Genomic DNA, 19,644 nt, shown 5'->3' on the forward strand with positions numbered 1-19,644 from the left:
CCCCTGACGTCGGTTGGCGTTCCGTTACCATGGTTACCCACATCGCTCGACGCCAGGTAGATATGCTATGCTAACGTTTTTATAGCGCAAGATAACTAAATAAATGCGATTAAACGCAGCAAAAGTTGTACCCAGACAAATAGAAACAGCCTGTATGAGCTGTAAAGTTTATTTACGTTGGTTTTAGTTTATAACTTTATACGGTTCAGACTCAGCAGGTGAGTTGGGAAGCCGAAATCAAGCTAAGAGTTTTGTTGCTGTTCAAGTTCAAGTTAGAGACGTTACAAAGGGCTTTACTCTGCTCTCTGTTGTTGTTGTTGTTGTTGTTGTTGTTGTTGTTGTTGTTTGCCCTCTAGTCCAGTAATTTTAGGCCAAAATTGGGGTCAACCTAGGACAAATTGCAAGAGAAACAAACTCAACTGATTTTGGATCCTCAGTTTGTCCTGAGTGAGGGGGAAAAAGTCCCAAGAAATCCCATTGGTGGAAAGAATTAAAAGGTTACTATATATATAGTAACCTTTTAATTCACTGTTTAAATATCTGTTCTGGCATTTATTCCTCATATTCCTTATTAGCGCATATCAAATCAGATAATGTGTGATATGCATGTGTAAACAGAATAATTCAAAGAACTTGTAATTGACTTTTTTTCTTGTCTTTGTGTGTGTAATCATCTTGTGAATTTTTATAGTGATATCTGAAAGTAAAATGTTGAACCCCTTTCACCTGTGTGTTAAAAACAGTGTTTTTTGGTAATATGTGGTCATAAATAGGTGATTTTCAAAACTTTCCACCAATGGGATTCCTTGGGACTTTTTTCCCCTCACTCAGGACAAACTGAGGATACAAAACCAGTTGAGTTTGCTTCTCTTGCAATTTGTCCTAGGTTTTTTCATAAAATGACTGGACTACTCTGACAGAATCCCCTCCCCTTCCACAAACAAACAAGCAAACAAATAAACAGGATGAGGATGATAACTTCGGCGTGTGGCAGAGTGGAGGCGGTTTCGGTGAGGCGGACAGAGTCTGCCGAGGCTCAGCACATCAGCAGCCTGATCAGCCCGGCAGCCGAGGCTCTGTTTGGCAGGATCAATGTCATCCATCTCCTGTAAGTGCTGACATTAACCGTGCTTTCAGAGATGTGAGACTGCAGTGTGGCTTTCTAACTCTGGAGGCGATTATAAGAAAATGACGTTGACTGGAAGAATGGCTAAGGAGGCAGAGGAGAGAAAAGAGAGCAACAAAAGTAATAATAATAATAATCTTTATTTACAGAGCACCTTTCAAAATCGTCATTACAAGGTGCTTCACACAGTTAGCAGGTTTCAAAAAACAACAAGGAGTATTAAAAAAAAGAAGATTCAAGATTCAAGATTTATTCGTCACATGCATGAATGTACAGGTACAGCAGCAGTGAAATGTAATTGCAACAACTCCAGCACTGTGCAAGTAAAAAAAATAAATAAAATAAAATAAAATAATAATAATAATAATAATAATAATAATAATAATAATAATTATAACGATAACAATAATAATAATAATAATAATAATAATAAAATAAAAATAAAGATAAAATAGAAAGAATATATGACATTCCTATATACAATGAACAACCTGTATACAATATACAACAATATACAAAAAGTATAAGTAGAGGGTAAGTACGAAAGATAGTTCCAAGAAAATTAAAACTCAAGTAAAATCAGGAAAGGCTCTAGAAGTATGATTTGAGAAGTGATTTATAAGAAATTATTGCCTCAGCTGACTGGATTTCCTCGAGCAGATCGTTCCAGAGTCTCAGGGCCTGAACTGCAAACACTGTCTGTCTCCTTTAGTTCTCAGACGGCCCGCAGGGACAGACAAAAGATCTCAAGGTACGTACTGGTGTGTATGGTACTAAGAGGTCAGAGATGTAGCTGGAAGAGAGGCCATGAAGAGCCTTAAAGTACTTAGTAGAACCATAAAATCTGTTCTGAAACACACTGGGAGCCGGGGTAAGGAGGCTAAAACAGGAGCGATGTGATCACGTCTCCTGGTTCTGGTTAAAAGCCTGGCAGCTGTACAGTTTGTAGACGATCAACAGATTTGTAGTTCAGCCAAAAAAAGAATGGAGCAATAATCCAGGTGTCAAAAATCCCAGGAAAATTATCAAAGAGCAAACAAAAATAAAAAAAAATCAATTAAATAACTGGCATATACTAGCAACAGCCAGGCTCTCACATTAAATGACAACTTGACTTTATATTATCCTCCTGGTCCTCTTAACTGGACCAAACCATTGCGTAGTAAACAAGAGAGGCAAATCCCTCTGAAGCCTGGTCCAAACAGCAGTACAGCAAACTCTTAGACAATATTTTAAGAGAAGCAAATCTTAAAACCCCCTACCCTTAAAGAGAAAGAGACACTGGGCCACTGAGCACAATGACACGAGCAGGAGAAAGGCCAAATCACAATTGACAAACATGAATATTAAGACACAGCACAGAGAAGACATGAACCTGCTGAGAGAAAACATTTTTCATTTCATTTCTTATTGATTAAATTAGCAAGAAACAAACTAATTAATGGCTCAATTAATTAAGCCTGATGACAGAGATCTCTGTAGGAAATATAGGGGTCCAGGCATGTGAAAAAAAACTCCTCATAGACTGTCCTGAAAGTCTTGCTTGATATTAGTCTTTAGGTGATGCAGAAAGTCATGGAAAAAACAAGGTCACTCTGTTTTTGAATGAAGCAAAATAATTTATTACATCAGCAACTAAACCACCCAGTGCATATCAACTCTCAAGAATGGGACTTCCAGGATTTCCATAATTTTGTGTCTAAAAAAACCCCACAAATGTTACCACCTTCTAATCATAAAGTCATTTTTTTTTTTTTTGCTAATTCTTCTGCTTCTATTGTTTTTAAACTTTTCATGTTTTCGAAATATTTTATTATTCTTGATGTATTTCTGTGCCTCTGCAAAGCACTTTGAAATGCTCTGTGTGTGAACGGTGCTGCACAAATGAACTTACCTGGCCTTACAGGACCTGCTGTAGTATGTAGCACTGTGGCAGAACCAAGAATGAATTGTTCCGTGCAGAACGTGACGCTGTGGTTCCTCTGGTTCCTGCAGAGAGAAAGCCAACCTGGCAGTGACTGTGGCCACCGACAAGAACAGGATCCTGGCCCACGCTTCCTTCTTCGATCACCCCATCGGAGACATGGTGGACCAGGCTCAGTGGGAGCCCTTCCTGCACAAACACTTTTCCACAGAAAAATGCACGGTGTGTATCGCTCATCACTCCAGACGACACCACGAACACCTGCTCTTGTATAGTTGTCTCAATAACTACTATGGATTGAAACCCGGTCGGAGGTCGGCTCACTTTCAGATTAATTAATGAAGATGTAAACAAGAGCTGCAGTTTGTTCATTTGGAGTACACAGTTTATTCTGAGTCACTACTCAGATGGTACGGCTGCACCATACAGACAAAATTTCATTCCTCGATATTGATACCAAATATCTCAATAACAATATGATGTATAATATGACTATGGATTCACACTTATTTGAAATTTTAAGTGTAGCAGCAGCAAAAATTTAGCATTCTTCATAAAAAACAACAACAAGAAACAGCATATTAATGCTAAATGGACCTAGAAATTGCAGTTGCTTAGCAAAATATTTTACTGATCCGAACAGACCAATCACTGTCTCAGGCCAACCCTAATCCTGAGTTTGATGTCATCCAAATTGTTTCATTCTGAGATATTAATGTCACACATGTTCATATCTAGGTTATGCTAAGATAACAATATATCATTCAGCCCTGATAGATGGGGGATTCATCATTCGCCCCGCACTGTTTGGTGGAAGTTTAGTGCCACCAAAGAGTTTTGAACTCCAAAATGACATGAATTTCTCCATTTGGATTCCAAGAGAGTCTTAGATTAAATGAAATGAAAGTGAAGCGACGCCTGACAGAGACTGAGCTGAATGTGACTGTGTTTTTGTCCGGCCTGCAGCCTCTGAACACGCTCTTCCTCCACCTGTTCGTGGCTCAGCCCATCTTCGCCACAGAAAGCGCAAAGGAGATAGTGAGGTATGGAGAGATACGGGGGCGAAATAATATTCACTCAGAGCTGAATATATGCAGCTGTCTTGTGGTATTTTCTCAGGATGCAGAATGTATCTGAAATCATATTTCATACAGAATGAAAATACTTACTAGACTGTATGTGGTGGTATGTCATGCACTGTGTGGTGGGCGCTGTAATGGAGCAGTAGACTGTAAAAAGATGAAAGTGGCACTGCCGGGGTTCAGATCCCGCTGGGGTCAGCAGACTAAAAATAGTAGCTACTGTAAAGCACTTTGGTTAAAAGCATCTACCAAATGGCACACAAGCCTGCAACAGAGAGAATATACACACACACACAGAAAATAAAGCACTAGCTCTGTGCGCTCCAGGCTAGGAAGAGGTGTGCTGTATAACAAGCCTGGTTTTATGCGTGTTCTCGCAGAGCTGTCTTCAACGCCGTCACAGAGCTGGAATACATCTGCCTGCTCGGCCCAAACATCAGCGTCTTAGGTGAATGAAAAAATGCTGTGAGTTCACTGTACAGCCCATCATCTGTTTGCAAATGCGTTTCAGGAGAGATTCAGCCTTGTGACTGTTGTGTTTGCAGAGCCGGCGCTGGAGGAGGTTTTCGAGCCGATGGAGTGCCTGAGCGATCCCGGCCCGCGGTGCTCAGCTTTGGTCTGCCGCAGACACAAGTACTGTCCAAGGCTGCACGTCCGCCCAGCCAGGTGCCCACCGCTCCCTGCTGCAGCACCTTCCTGCCTGGTCACAGCGCTGCCCACAGCCTGCCTGCCATCTCTCTGCCAGCTACAATCAATATAAGGACCAGGGGCCGCAAAAGTGTCAAAATATGCAGCTGAGCTACTGTTATTCTGCTCAAGCATCACTGAGAGATGAAGGAGTGACCCTAAAACAGCTTTTTTTGTTGTAAACGAGTGATAGCAAGTTCTGAAAAGCACCAACAGCAGTCATATAGACAGAGAGAAGCCTTTATTGTCAGTGTAATACAATGAAATTGCAGATATTGTCAGTGTTTGAGCACAGATGTGCTGTATTTCTTTCTGTAAATCTGGTTCAGTTCACCCTCCAGTGGTTCAAGAACAAAGGCCATGAAAAATGACAGCGCTGTCCCATTAAAAACACACACACACACACACACACACACACACACACACACACACACACACACACACACACACACACACACACACACAGACAAAGCCAGCCCCTCCCCTCCTCTCTGTGCTCATCACACCCACCATTTTGAATTTTTTAAAACTCTCACAGCAGGCAGAGAGAAGCTCAAAGTTTCCACTAAAACATTATTAAAAAATCCATCACAATAAGAAATACTTTATTGATCCTCGAGGGGAAATTGGGCACCATGCAACCTTACACCCCCATCTCTCCGCCTCACTTTTTCTTGTCTTTCTGCACTTTCATCTTCTTACTCATGATAAAAGGCATTATTGTTTTCATTTGCATAAAAAAATACTGTCATGGCATAAATTTAGGCATTTAATGTTGATTAATATTAACTTTTACAGGTTTTAGTGGGTTTGAGATACAGTATTTTATGATTCACCAGTTTCTTATTTTGGAGACAAAAGTTGTGCTCTGCAGCAGATATGATTTCAAAAAATGTTCTATGCCACCATAGACTTAAAAAAAAAAACAAAAAAAAAAACATATCAAATATGTAAGTTTAATTAAAAATATTTAAATAGAAGTAAAAAAACCCCACAAAAATACTGCAAAAAGAACACAAAAAAACTATTTAAGTACAGACACAAGGATAACTGTAACTTATTTTTTACAGTATCTAGAATCTAGAATCTAGAATGCTCTCTTTTTTTTTTTTTTTTTTTTTTTTTCTTTTAAATCACCGTGAGCCTCACTCTTGGTTGCTTATATTGTTAGAAACCCACAAACTCCCTTCAGATAAGACCTGATCCATAATGCATAAAGCATCATTACAAAATGTGTGTGTTTATTTTGGTGCACGATGGTCGTCTGGCTTTGTGGGTCATTCATGTTCGTTTATGTTTCATGTTACAGGGTCGAGGATTTTGACGAATTCACACAAATATTTGCAGAGCGGACAAAAGAACTGTCAAACACGGAGCGGCTGCACTTCCTGGCAGAGCTCAGCGAGGCCCCGGCCGAGGACAAACACGCAGCTGTCTGTGAGGTTTGTTCCCACTTTCACCCCTTTGCATATTTACATGCATTGTTTTTCCTTCAGGTGCATTTTTGATCTCAGTCGATTAGTTCAGAAAAGTCACGCACAGCATTTATTAGATCAAGATGCGGCTCTGCCCGGCTCCCTCTGATGCCGGCTCTGACGCGAGTTACTCCATTTGTTCCCAGTCGTTTCTAATGTGCTGTTGGGCAATTTAAAAATTTAATAGCGGCGTTGCAGATGCTTTCGCCTGATTGTCAGAAATCCTGCTGTGGTGCGTTCCCTCGGGACCTGGGAGATGACAGATCTTTTCTCTCCTCCCTGCAAGTCAAGCTGACATGTGCTCATGGCAGCATATGGCAGATGAGAGCTGATACGTGGCCAAGACATGCTCTCACTGAACATATTGTGTCCAGACATCTGTAGCATTTTGGGGCTTTGTCTAAAATATGTTCAGCACTCAGAGAACAAACAGAGCAACATTGCCCCAGAGGGTTGGATGGTTTTCGTTTGCCTTTTTTCCAAAGAGCGTCATAAATTATTTGGGTAACTACAGAATATGTCATTTGAAATAAACAGTTTTTCATGGGCGTGTTACCTCTGCTGAAAGATGATTTATAAAAGGTGCTGTAGATATGGATACAGTATATGGACTCCTGCTTTCTGTGGCAGGAGTCACACGGCTTGGACCGAGCCGGGAAACGCGAGCCCAGGCTGAGCCCAGGCCAAGAAATTTCAAATCCAAGCACAAACCCAGCGGATGTGAGCCAAAACCAAATGAAGGAAATTGCCAATGTTTTTGAAATGATAAATTACTAAAAACAATATTTATAGACAACTCAAATCTGAGCATTTGATAAATTTCAGGCTGAACCGAGAAGCATCAGGTCCAGTCGGATCCTGCTGAGCTCAGACGTAGAGGTCAAAGAGGCAATCCTGAAGATCTTGTCCTTTATTTTTATTGATTTGTTTTGTTTTATTTAGTCTCCATCTTTGTTGCGAAGCTCTTATCGATCAGTTGAACAGTGTGGGCAGGACAAATATTTCTCTTTGGATTTGGATCTTTGTCTGTTCAGGCGTGGTCCCTATCGCCTCATGTGCCAACTACCCGGTTCTTCTTCTACTGGGCAAACTGGAAGCATAAAACACATCACTTCCTGTGTAGGAGCCATTTATGTTTATTGTTTGTATGTAATATTATTTCGTTTGGTGTTATTTTGAACAGTCGGGGGCGATCATTAGAAGCACAGTGGTATATGTAGGGGCACAGGCGACAGGAATGACATTATTGGAACGACAACGATGGAATGACTGGAAACACAGCCATTAAATCCTGTTACAGAGCCTGTGATGCCGCTACATCGGCCATGAGTGTTTGGAACAGCAAATAGTAAAGCTTTGTGAACGGGACGCAGCCTGGATCAGTGCTGTGTTATATCAAACGGCGATGTGGTGCAAAACAGACTTTTATTTACTTGAATGAAAGATGAAACAACAGCAGAATTTTCCATTTTGATGTCACTGCGTTCGGAGATCACAAACGAGTGACGGTGTTTATTTGGGCACCAACGGAAGCGCCTCGTCTCCACAGAGCGATGGAGTCGCTGTTGGCTACATCAGCGTGAGCGCCGACGTTAATCTGGAGCTGCTGAATGACTGCTTTGAGCTCAGCGTGTTCGACGGCCTGTACAAACCACAGCAAGCAGAGCAGAGCCAACCTGCTGCACGAGAGCCAGCCGGGCAAACCCAGAGCCCCGGTGTGCAGGATGGGACCGAGCAGGTCAGCCACACACACACACACACACACACACACACACACACACACACACACTGCAAAAAGTCAAAATCTTACCAAGATTATTTGTCTTATTTCAAGTAAAAATGTCTTCTTTCTTGTCAAAATATCTCATTACACTTAAAATAAGACATGATCAGCTCAGAAATAACTTATCTTTAGACAATTTTCACTTGTTTCAAGAAAATTTTCACTTGAAACAAGTAAAAATTTGCTTGTTTCATTGGCAAAATTTGACTTTTTGCAGTGCACAACCGGCTTTTTCAGCGGTACAACATTCTGAGCAACAATGAGCAAATCAACAGACAATATGAAAATTTCTGAAAATTTTGAAAAATACTGAAAAATTTCAGCATTCAGAAGAGGTGGAAAGTAGCAGCAGTAGAACATACTGAGTCAAAGAAAAATGAAAGAAAAATATGTATATTATGAGGATATACAAAAGAAAATCATAAACAAAATACAAAAAATATCAATCTGCATTTGGACAGAAATGAGTATACATGAAAAATGCTGAATATTACAGCATGGAGGACGCCTAAAAGCTGTCGGTCTGTATTTGTTGTATATGAGTGCATCATATCATAAAGGTGCGGTGCAGCCACATTCTAACAGATTGCACTGATGCATGTGTGAAGGCCTCGGTGCAGCAGGCAGGCGACGCTGAAGACTCCGAGGTGCAGAGTGAAGATACAGAGCAGGTGAAGCTGCAGCCGTCACACCTTGTCCTCTGCCGTCCTCTGGCATTTATCTGCCACCGGAGCTGAGACGTGTCTCTCTCTGATCTCAGCAGGACGACACACAGTCCGCTGCACCCAGAGCCTGTTCAGACGAGCCCAACGCCTTCTGCATTCAGCTGTTCAGCATCGACAAGAACTATGAAATGAGGTGAGGTCAGGGTGAGGCCGGCTGAGTGGGCGGCCGAGGGTTTATAGACATGAAGAGAGAGAGGAGAGAGAGAACCCAGACAGGCAACAAACTCTATTTGTTGGATTTTGTTTTGTATTAGTTAGTGGCTTTGCTGTGGATTTGAAGAATTCAATGTCAAAATGAAATATACAACAAAGAAGTTTAATAAAATAGGTAGCAATTTCATCTTTTTCATTTCTTTTCTTTTTTTCAAAACGGTTAACCCTTTATAGGGCAAGTGACTATTTTTGGTAATTTCAGAAATTTTACATATCAGGCCCATCCCCTGTCTCAGTTCGTTCAATAATCATTTGGTCTTCACCCAGCCAATCAGCAAAGATCGCTCTACATCCCAGGTCACATGATTGTGGCATTTGACCAATCTCAATGGCTTTGATTTTCTATTACAAAATGAAAAATTTTAAAGAAGTAATAAAGTCCTGTCATGTTCTCTAATAACAGTCTAGGGTTGTTGTGTTTTTTTTTTAATTTCAAAGTATTTCAATGAGTGCCCTATAAAGGGTTAATATCACAAATTGAAAGCTAATCAAAGTACTTTTTAGGGGCACCAGGTATAATGAGACCACAGCTGACAAAACAACTCCTTTGCAGATTATATTTTAGAGATAAAGACTGAAGAAAGACTTTATTTTCATAAGAGACATTTTTTACTTTGTTTGAAGATAACATTAAATGACCTGTTCAGATCAGGATGCAATGAATTTTCAATTTTATTTTTATTAATTAATTAGAATCTTATTTTTAATTAATGAGTTGATTTTTTTTCTGTGGTGAATTTTTGAGAGCAACCTTTCAGCGTGCCGGTGGCAGACATCCAGAGACGGAGCGGTCATATGCTGTGTAAAAGCAGGGAGAGTGACTGTTAGTTGGCTCCCGCTGGGCTCCTCTCACCATCGCCTTACTTCCCAGCTGTTACTGAATATGGAGTCGAGTCGCTCCCCGCCGAGAGTGAGCATGTTATTAATGAGAGCAGCGCTTAAAGTGACAGCGAGATGAAGGCGAGAAGTTGAGCTGGAATCAGCGGGCAGATTGCTCGGCCAGTTGTTCCACGGCGGTGATCTGCCTGTTGGCTTTGCTGGTGAGGCTGGCACGCACATATTTTCACTTACCTTCCCTCCCCTCTTCTCTTCCAGATCAGCGGACTTCCTCCCACACATCTTCAAACTTTTCCCTGTGAGTATTGCATTTCCGGTCTTATTTTAGTTTTAGCCGTTTTGCTGATGCTCTTGTCCAGAGTGACTTCCATTAAAGGAATAATCCAACATTTTGGGCAAAATCTCCTTTTTTTCCGACTTCCCCAGACTGAGACCAGATGTTGGACACCGTCCTCACCTCTGTACCTCCAGTGGTTCACTTCCTATGGGTAGCATTTCCTGTTAGCTTAGCATAAAGACTTGAAGGCTATAGGAGTTGTTAGCCTGGCTCAGTCCAAGTGAAAAAATAAACTGTACAGCAGCACTGGAGCTGTCTGATTTACACTGTGGATTATGAGTATTTGAAATACACGTATTACCAGTTTTATTAACAAAGGGAACTCAGAGGTCAGAGGTCACAGAGTCAAAATAAGAGATGCAACCAATATTCCCATGTCCCTAGACTGATGATACACAGACTCGTGCTACCTGAATAAAAAAGAAAACCCTAGCCCTAACCCACGGAGGAAAGAGAGTAAGTCAGATTCCTGCACACTCCAGAGGGAAAACCAGAAAAGTCTGATAATTAAGGAAGAGGTGGCGCCGATCTTTTACGGTTTTTGAAAAGTTTTTAAATTGCACGAAAATCATTAACACAAAAACTATGCAGAAAAATAGCTGAATGGGGTATGAGTACACATATATAGGTTCACTGTTCAAAGTTGCTGAGGGTCATTTAAAATGAGGACCATTTAGACTCAGCTGACAAATATGTTGCATCGTGCACCTTTAATATAGCTGTACAGCTGCTATTAGTTTATGTAAATTATAATATTTGTTATCGTGAGCTATAGAGGGATTACAGTCTAGCTGGTTATCATATTCACCAGCTGCAATCAGCACACATGAACCAATCACTATTGAAGGAAAAATCCACCCTAAAACACTTAAACGTTGTGACCAAAAAACAATAGTTGGTGACACATTTTGCACAGGACCTGCTGCATCTCCATAACCTGCTCTGAGGTGTGTGTTGAGGCCAGTGTCCTTGTCTCTGTCAGGACCGGGACTTCTGCGTCATCACGATACCGAAGCTGATGCTCGAGTTTCCTCTGCTGCAGAGTTTCCTCAGGGTGGCGCCGCGTCCCAGCAGCACGGTGGCCCACGAGCTCTACATCTTCCACCGCTCAGGCCTGCTCAAGTGGGTCAACAGGAGCCTCATTTGTCTCTATTGTTACCAAATTACCTGTGAAATTTTGAACACTTTGATAATTACTGTAGACCAGTTACATCACGGTGTAGGCGACTGTCAGCCTCCGTGTTTCTCCACATTAAGGCATACATTTCCCATCAGCCTCCTGTCCCCGCTCCTCTCCCCTGAGGAGCATCAACACGTTGGAAGAGATTTTTCCATCGGTCTTTCGCTCCTTCCACCGTCTTCCGGAAATTCTGAAAGCTTTAGCTGTTTGCGCTGAAAGAACAGCGCCCTCTTCCTGTTTTGTGCTGTAAAGCAACACAGCAGGTTCCCTGGCTGATCCCACAGAGGAGACATGACAGGCTGCTCACTGATACTCTCATCTGTTAGTAGCTATGTTAATGTCTCAAAAGTAATATGCAGATAATTAAAATGCTAAAAATATTAAAGTGCTACACATAGCACCTGAAGGTGGCTTTCATCTTGTGGCTTTAAATGCAGTTTCATACTCCAAGACCTATAGAGATAATCAAAGACTGATAGATCTAGACAGTATGAAAACAAAGTTCAGTTGCTTTGGTAACCCTCAGGTTGAAATGATGCTCATAAGAGATTATAAGCACATAAGTGATGATAATCAGGCAAGCACAATCCTAACATGATACAACATACACAAAGTGCAATATAATTAGCAGTTAGATATTTTGGAGGCAGCTACATGAGTAAGAACATGATATTTTAATGAATTTAATTCTTTGATGTTTCTGTGATCTGATCATTTCATTCTGGGAAAAGATTGCCTAAAGTTTCTAAGTGGCTTGTCTGCTCACTTTGAGTGAAGAGTCAGTGTGCTTTTAATGGGAGGCTCAGGTTCTTGACAGACAGAGTGCAAACATGCAAACTGGATCCTCTGTGGTTTAGACATATTGACTGGGAAAAGTCATGAAGTGAGAGGTGGACATCCAGATTCTGGAGTCCATCACAGCGAGGCGTTTGAGGGCGAGCAGAGCGTCGGTCATGGTGCCGTTGTTCCTGCAGGAGCGTGGAGGTGAGGCGGGCGGCGTCTGCAGACCGGCCCGCTGTCTGCGCTCTGATGGAGAGACTGGACCTGCAGGAGGCGCTGCTGGACCGCCTGGACCGCTTCTACCAGGAAGGCAGAGACCTGGTCAGCCAAAACTACCAAAACACACTACAGGGTTTCTCATGAGGTCACTTTACACTGCAGAAAAATATCCATCTGCCCAGGGAGGAAATATAATCCCTCTTGCTTCCAACGCTAATCAGCAGAATTTTCTTGAATCAAGTGTCATTTTCTTGATCCTAATGGCTGATCTGCCTTATTCTGCCTTGTTTCAACACATTTAGACTTGATCCCAGAAAAAAATCCTGAAGCAAGTGAAACTGCACTGGAACCAAGTTTTAACACTGAAGAGTTTTTTTTGCTGTATGAACGTACCATCTGTCTTTTTCTCCTTTTCTTTTTCTTGCTTTGTCATTTGTCTCATTCAAAGTATGTATTTACTGTTTGCATGGATTTTTTGTTAATGTTTGTCCTTTGTTTGTTTGTTTGCCCTGGTCAGTTTATTTCCTATTTTTGTATATGTAAAATCATACTGACACACACTGTCTCACCCAAGACTTCTTTCTTTCTTTCTTTCTTTCTTTCTTTCTTTCTTTCTTTCTTTCTCCAAAACATTTATTAATTTATGATTTACTTTTTTGTTTGTTAATGTGTTTGTTTGCTTCTTCCTCCTTTGTAAAGACAGATTGGGCCATTACAACTCGCTAATTTCTCCAAAACTGCTAAAAGAAACATGAAATTAAGAATCACACTGATAGAGCCACTATCTAATGTAAACAATAGACCTGGTATTGTAAAAGGTCTGGGCTTAGAACAGCATTCATATCATAGTGAAGTTTTAACACAGAGACAAGTTCTCAGGAAGGAAAAATTGTATAAACTTTTCAAATGAAATCCTGATTGTGCTGGAGTGTCAAGGTGTCACTTCATCTGTTAGCATCCTGATTGCCTCGGAGTAGTGAGGGGGAATCTCACGTATGCCAAGGAACAGATTGGTGAGAATTCAGTTCAACGGATTTTCTATTCTGACTGACACCCCAGCTGTCGCTGCTGCAGCTCCAAACCACATAATTACTTCTCAGATGAGAGTGGAGCCACTTCATATGTATTCATGGCACCGGACTGAGTGAGGATCTGAGGCTGCTTTCAGCTCACATTAAGTCAAATCAGCTCTTCTCCTTCTCTGCATTGTGTTTTTTTTTTCTCATTGTCTTGTTTCTCAGGATGGGACGCCACTGCAGGCGTTCGTGGCCCAAGTGCAGAGCCAAGTTGTGGGGATACTGATCATTAGAGATGAGCAGGTACTCACATGTTTCCCCTGGTCTCTGTGAGGCAGAGCTGAAAACAGTGGGCGGGTGCGGCTGAATAGGAGCTAGACTCTATTAAACACTAACCCTTCAATGAGGAATTAAAGCCATGATATTTCTTCACTGTAAAAATGACCACCATGGAAAATGTCTTGTGTTGAGTCTTACCCAACAAATAATTACCAAATAAATAAATAAACGGAATACTTTATAAAGTTGCAAAAATTGCCCCCAGTTGATTGCAGTGAGGACGCTTTAGGCTCAACTGATAAAATTCAGCCAAAATGAGCCAAAGACAATTTTCCACCCTGGTGGACAATAAAGATTTATTCTTTTCTATTCTAAATGTGCGATAAGCACGTAATCCATCAGTGAGTTGGTCAGGCGATGAGAGCCATGTGGACTCAACCATCAAATTATATGCTGATTCCGTGTTTTTTCTCAGCTGAGCTGAAAATGTCCTTGCTTAAATCAACCCTCTGCAATTTTGGATTATGCACTGTTAAAGGATTATTAATCCTTTTATTCCCTGGAAGTCCATAACCCCAGTGACCTTATTGTGGAATTTTGTGAATTTGGCTCCACTTGGATCAAAATAGCCCTTAACAAAACCAGCATTACAAAGTGTCCCACAATGAGTTCTTTAAACAATAAAGAGAAAACAATAAAATACATCACAACAGAATTTAAGATTCTTTTAAGACGATAAAACAGATGAACTCACATTTAAAAGCAAAGTGCTTCGGTTGTGTTCAAGAATAAATCGTGAATCAGCTTGGATCAGTTCTTGTGATTACATTTTCTGGACTTTTTTTCTTTTTACCACAAGGGTGTCAACTTTTGTTCATTTGCATTGATTTTCTACATATTTACACTCTTTCCTTCTGAAAAATGTGTCTTTTTCATTGAGGCCTCAGACCCTCAGATAAGCTGTTCAGTAAAGTAAAACATTTGAACATAGACACTGACAACCATTGATCAAGAAAATTTCCCTCTGGAGAAGTCATGGAATTTATTTCCTGAAGACTGAGTGTATGACAATCTGTCTTCCTCAGGATGTCGAGTACATTCGCTCCCACTACAACATCGAGAACTTCATCTACTTCAGCCATCACCGCCACGAGGAGCACGCTCGCTTGTGCCACTTCGCCCTCAACCCCGTCTTCCAGCACCACAGCAAGCACTTCCTGAAGGAAGCCCTGCGGCTGGCTCACAAATCCTGCCTGTACCACCGCGAGTACCCGCCACTCAGCAGCCAGGAGGTGAGTGCAGAGGCCCGCTGCAGTGTGTGTGTGTGTGTGTGTGTGTGTGTGTGCATGTCTGCTCACTAACACATATTCATTAGCCCAGTGCTCCTCAGAGCACACACTGCAAGAAATGTCCATCGTAACAAGATCTTACATCTGATATAGTCATACATTCTTCAACTGCATGTATCTTATAGGACCAGGTAATTTTTCATCCTTATTGTATCCTGTCTTAAATGGATTCGTGTTGTCATAAAGTTCTAATGTTGTGATGACCAACTGTGTTATCTACATTAATGATATCTACACCCCTGGGTCACATGTTCTCCTACCAGCCTGGCATCTAATCTCCATACAATCTAATTTTGTTACTGCCATGCAAAGCCAGGGAGCGATAGCTGCCTGGGGAGTGGAACCGAGGACCATCACTTCAGTTCTGCCCCTACAAAAGTGCTGCTGGGATAGAAGTAAACTGTTTAGTATTTATGGCTATAGTTGTTCCGTGTCAAAAAAGATCAGGAAGGGACTGTGGATTGGGATTGGCCGTCCATCCCATCCCAGCATCTCAGACACTGTGGGGTCAAAGTTCATTAACCACTGGGGAATGATGCGTTTTTACACTGATATCCAGTATCTTCTAAATGAAACTGACTGGCCAACCACAGCACCAGCAACAGCCAAAAAGTCCCCAAGTTTAAGCAGCAATATCTCAGGTACCCCACATCACACATACAAAACCATCACTCTCTGCTGTTTTAGAGGCACTTTTCTATTTCCCTGGTAACTTCTTGTTTGTCACTGTCTGTGGGCAGAGAAGTTCACATAACCAGCGTTAGAAGTAAATTTGGGCAAACAGGATGAATCTACAACATCTTGCAGGTAATAGAAGCTCTTTTCTGTTGCAGCTCCACTTTGTGACTTGGTCTGAGCTGCTGTATTTTTATTATTATTATTATTATTATTTTTTTTTTGTAATGAAAATGGTTCCGGCTGCAGCTTTAAGACAGTCACTTCTTGCAGAGTGCAGCTCCCTGCAGGCCGGCTGTCCCTGAGGTCGGGGCAGCAGGTGCCGCCAGCGCTGCCAGCTCCACCTCTCCACACCATAATAAGACATTTCCTCACCGTGTAGAGGCCTCCACTTCCTCTGCTAATTACCTTTCACAAACAAGTACCAGATTGGGAGATGATGAGGTGCAAATAGAATAATGGGAAAAGCTAACCAGAGGAGAGAATTAGACATATTCAGGGAGTGGATGAAGCTCAGGGCTTTGCCAACCGAGGATCTGGTGGTGTTTCCCAGTGGCTGGCAGAACATGTCGATGGTGTAAACCTTGCATCATCCCACCACTTCACCAGAGCTCATTATCACGTTGAGGCCTGCCAGTTGCCTCCCGAGCCCCACTTCCATGCTGCACAGCCTGCATGGGGATTTTTCTCCCTCTGTCACTTCACCTGACCTGCATCCTCTTCCTCTCCACACAGAATTCCTGTGCCCGTTCTCTCACTTCTGTCCTCCACTGCACGGTGCCTGTCCGCCCAAGATGCCAGATCATCTACCCGCTGGAGGAGCTTGGCATCAACGCTCCATCCAGGCAGATCACCAAGGACCAGGTGGGCACAGCGGCAGCTGGCTGACAGAGAGCAGCCTGCCAGGGAATGCAGATGAGCTGAGGGCTGCAGAAAGAGGGAGGGAATCAAGCAGGGCTTTTAATTTGGCCAGGAGAGGGTGCTATATCAAAAGGGACAAGCCTTTCTCTATAGTCACTTATGGGAAATATCACAGAGCGAGGTTCACATAAAAGTAGAGGAGGATGTAGAAAAAGCATCAGAACATAAAGTGATGATGATTTACTGTCCAGACATGTCTACATTTTGTTTTAGTGTGTTTAGTCTTTGCAGTTTAAGCACAAGTAGTGTTTGTGGTTTGTTATGACTCTGCAACAGCCACACTGTGTAGGACTGATTGTTGTTTCCTGTGGGCTTTGGTGGCTCCTGATCAGCTTTTTCACATTTAACGCATATGATCGCAGTGATTATACATTTAGCCTCATGTTTACCAGCAAATTAATTAATCTATCAGTCCCTACATTTGGCTACAAGTACCTCCTTGTTGTTGAGATCACCATTGTAGGATTTTATTTTATTTATTTTATTTAATCTTCAAGAAAGAGCAAGATTGACAACTGCCCCTATGAAAACTGTCTGGATGCAGTAACTCCACTCAGCTGGTTCAGGTTAAACCAGATGCTGTGTATTTGCAGCCTCATGGGACTCAGGTCTGGTCAGACATTTTATCTGCACTGCCTCAATAACAGTGATGAGCCTCTCTCTGTGTAAGTGCTCTGTGTCCTTCTGGCTAACTGTGCAAGGAAATAAAGTGAAGTGTTTGTATGTAATTGCATTAGCAGAAAGAGAAAGTACAAAGTGGGGTTCCTACACAGGTCTGGAATGCTTTGTTATTTATGGAAAAAAGTTTGGTCGTTTCCAGGTCTTGATAAGTTTGAAATTTGTGCAAACTTTTGGAAATATATTGTTGTAATGTCCCGACATACATAAAAACACCCAATTTCTACAGCTAGAGTGACATGACATTCACCGTAAATCATCAACCAGAAGGTTTGGAGGAAGCTTGAAACTGTTGGAACCTGAAAGGACCTGCTGTTACTACGTCTCTGAAATCACTAAATCAATTAAACTTTCTTTCAGTATTTCACTCTTGATCAAGTTGAGAAGTCAGTAGCCACTTACAGGACCCTAATATTCCACTATAAATTAGAGTAACAGCCCAATTAGAATAAAAATGCCTCCTATAACCACCTCAATCAGAAGAGACTGACCCGATTAGAGGGATTTTTCAACTGAGTTGAAAGAGCTGGTATAAACCTTTGCAAATATGCTCTATAGGAAAATATCAGGACCTAATAACCACGAACCATCAACTGTTAATCTGATGGTTTCTCTCTGGTTGGAATAAATCTGTTCTCTCTGCTCTGTTTGCTCCACGTGGGGGGAACATCAGGTGACGGGATGAGTTTCCAGTGGGGACAGAAACACGACGGCAACAAAATACAACCGGACTGTGTGTCTGATAACAACTTTTCTGTTGTAAAGATTAAATCTTTAAAGGATTGTTGAACGGCTCCGTGGTTGAAAGGCTAGAAGCTGCTGGAGAAGTTTGAAGGCTTCCTGTTACAAGAATAAAACTCCAATCCAGCCAGCCAGGTTTCGTTTTTACAGGACGACCTGATGGGGGCGCCACTGCTCAGATCAGTTCATTTGGCCTCCATGTTCAACTGGAATCTCTGATCAGAGTGATTTCAGGTTGAAGAAATATTGTTGATATAACTGCAGCGGCTGATTGGCCTTTTTTACCTGCCAGTCCTGCAGACAGTGAAGCACTTTGTTTTATCCTACAAATGCAGGTAACCAGGGAGTTGTGGCATGCTCCGGCCTCTGTGGCCGACGGACAAACAAAAAGTGTGATTTCAGCCGTCACTTGATTTGCTTGTCTTGTGTGATTGCTAAATTGCACCTTGCACCATACGCTCTGGTCAGAAATCTTTCATGCCCAGTTGAAATGAATGCGGTTTTGATTTAATTTAACGTCATATATGTCAAATATTTGCCACTCCACCTTGTACACCTGCGTGGCCATTTCGCACCATCAGATTTTGCCTCTTCCCCCACACACCCCCACACCCGCCACCTCGCTCTGTAACGCGGCAACCATGATTTCCAGACGGCCACGCAGATAAGAGCGCGCCTCTCAGCCTCCTAATGTAAGCCTTGGGTCTCGCAGCGGCGGATTAATCAAATTTAAAGCACCTGTTCCCTCTCTGTCAATACAGGATCATATTACACGGTGCCATGGTCATTGTGCTCAGGAAAGGTGAGGCATCTCCAGCGTGATAAGGCTGGCTGCACCTGCTGCACGCCACACGCAGTTTAGAAAGCTTTGTCCGCTCGATTACCTCGTGTTTTAGATTATTCAGATGTGTATGAGTGGGCATTTAATGTGTTTCATGCAATTTAGCAAAAAATCTGTGACAATTTCAAACAAACCGTTGTCAAAATAAGACCAGATGACACAAAGCTGAGATGCTGGTTTATTCAAGTTGTTCGAAAGTGTTTTGATAAAATAATTGTATTTTGACAGATAACTTGTCTCTTTAAAGTAATAATCAGTGACATAATTATAGAAATAAATATAATTTTTTTCTGCTCTGTGTCATCAGTCCATTTAGGACCACAGCAGTCCAGCCGAGATCCAGTTCATGGATTTTCTCCACGGTCTGTTTTAAACACTCGGCGCCTGGTCGCTCTTTCCTGCTGCACAGGAAGTGATGCGATTTATGTTTCTGCTTTGAAATAAACAGAAGAAGAAGAACTGGGTAGTTAGTTAGCCTGAGCAGCGAGAGCCGCCATGGCTGAGCAGATGAAGAAAAGAGAAATTCACTCTCCATCAAGAGAAAATAAAGTACCGCCTACACACTGTTTGATTGACAGGTGATCTCTGGGAAGTGCATCACAGGGATGAGACCTCAGCAAGAAAACTGGAGGATAAATTCTAAAAAATGGATGTTAGTCTTGGTACTACTTTCCTTGACGGTGCTTTCCCCTCTGTCTACAGGCTTATGGATCCCAAAATTCACTTTAACTCCAGCTTGTAAAATGTATATTCATCATTTATCATTGTATATATTA

At 41.9% G+C, this 19,644-nt stretch overlaps 1 protein-coding gene across 1 annotated transcript in view; it reads left to right on the forward strand.

Annotated features, from left to right (window-relative positions):
* Positions 1-965: 965 nt before the first annotated feature.
* cfap61 (cilia and flagella associated protein 61) overlaps positions 966-19,644 on the forward strand; it is a 42,258-nt gene continuing 23,579 nt past the window's right edge. The window contains exons 1-15 of the mRNA XM_030047807.1: positions 966-1,108; positions 3,122-3,272; positions 4,017-4,093; positions 4,513-4,580; positions 4,678-4,798; positions 6,129-6,261; positions 7,844-8,032; positions 8,686-8,748; positions 8,838-8,935; positions 10,111-10,150; positions 11,172-11,311; positions 12,344-12,470; positions 13,610-13,687; positions 14,749-14,955; positions 16,423-16,551. Coding sequence (XP_029903667.1) covers positions 966-1,108; positions 3,122-3,272; positions 4,017-4,093; positions 4,513-4,580; positions 4,678-4,798; positions 6,129-6,261; positions 7,844-8,032; positions 8,686-8,748; positions 8,838-8,935; positions 10,111-10,150; positions 11,172-11,311; positions 12,344-12,470; positions 13,610-13,687; positions 14,749-14,955; positions 16,423-16,551 — 1,764 coding nt within the window. The remainder of the gene's footprint in view (positions 1,109-3,121; positions 3,273-4,016; positions 4,094-4,512; positions 4,581-4,677; positions 4,799-6,128; positions 6,262-7,843; positions 8,033-8,685; positions 8,749-8,837; positions 8,936-10,110; positions 10,151-11,171; positions 11,312-12,343; positions 12,471-13,609; positions 13,688-14,748; positions 14,956-16,422; positions 16,552-19,644) is intronic.

The sequence above is a fragment of the Myripristis murdjan genome, chromosome 24 (assembly GCF_902150065.1).
Source record: "Myripristis murdjan chromosome 24, fMyrMur1.1, whole genome shotgun sequence".
In the NCBI taxonomy this organism is placed as follows: domain Eukaryota; kingdom Metazoa; phylum Chordata; class Actinopteri; order Holocentriformes; family Holocentridae; genus Myripristis; species Myripristis murdjan.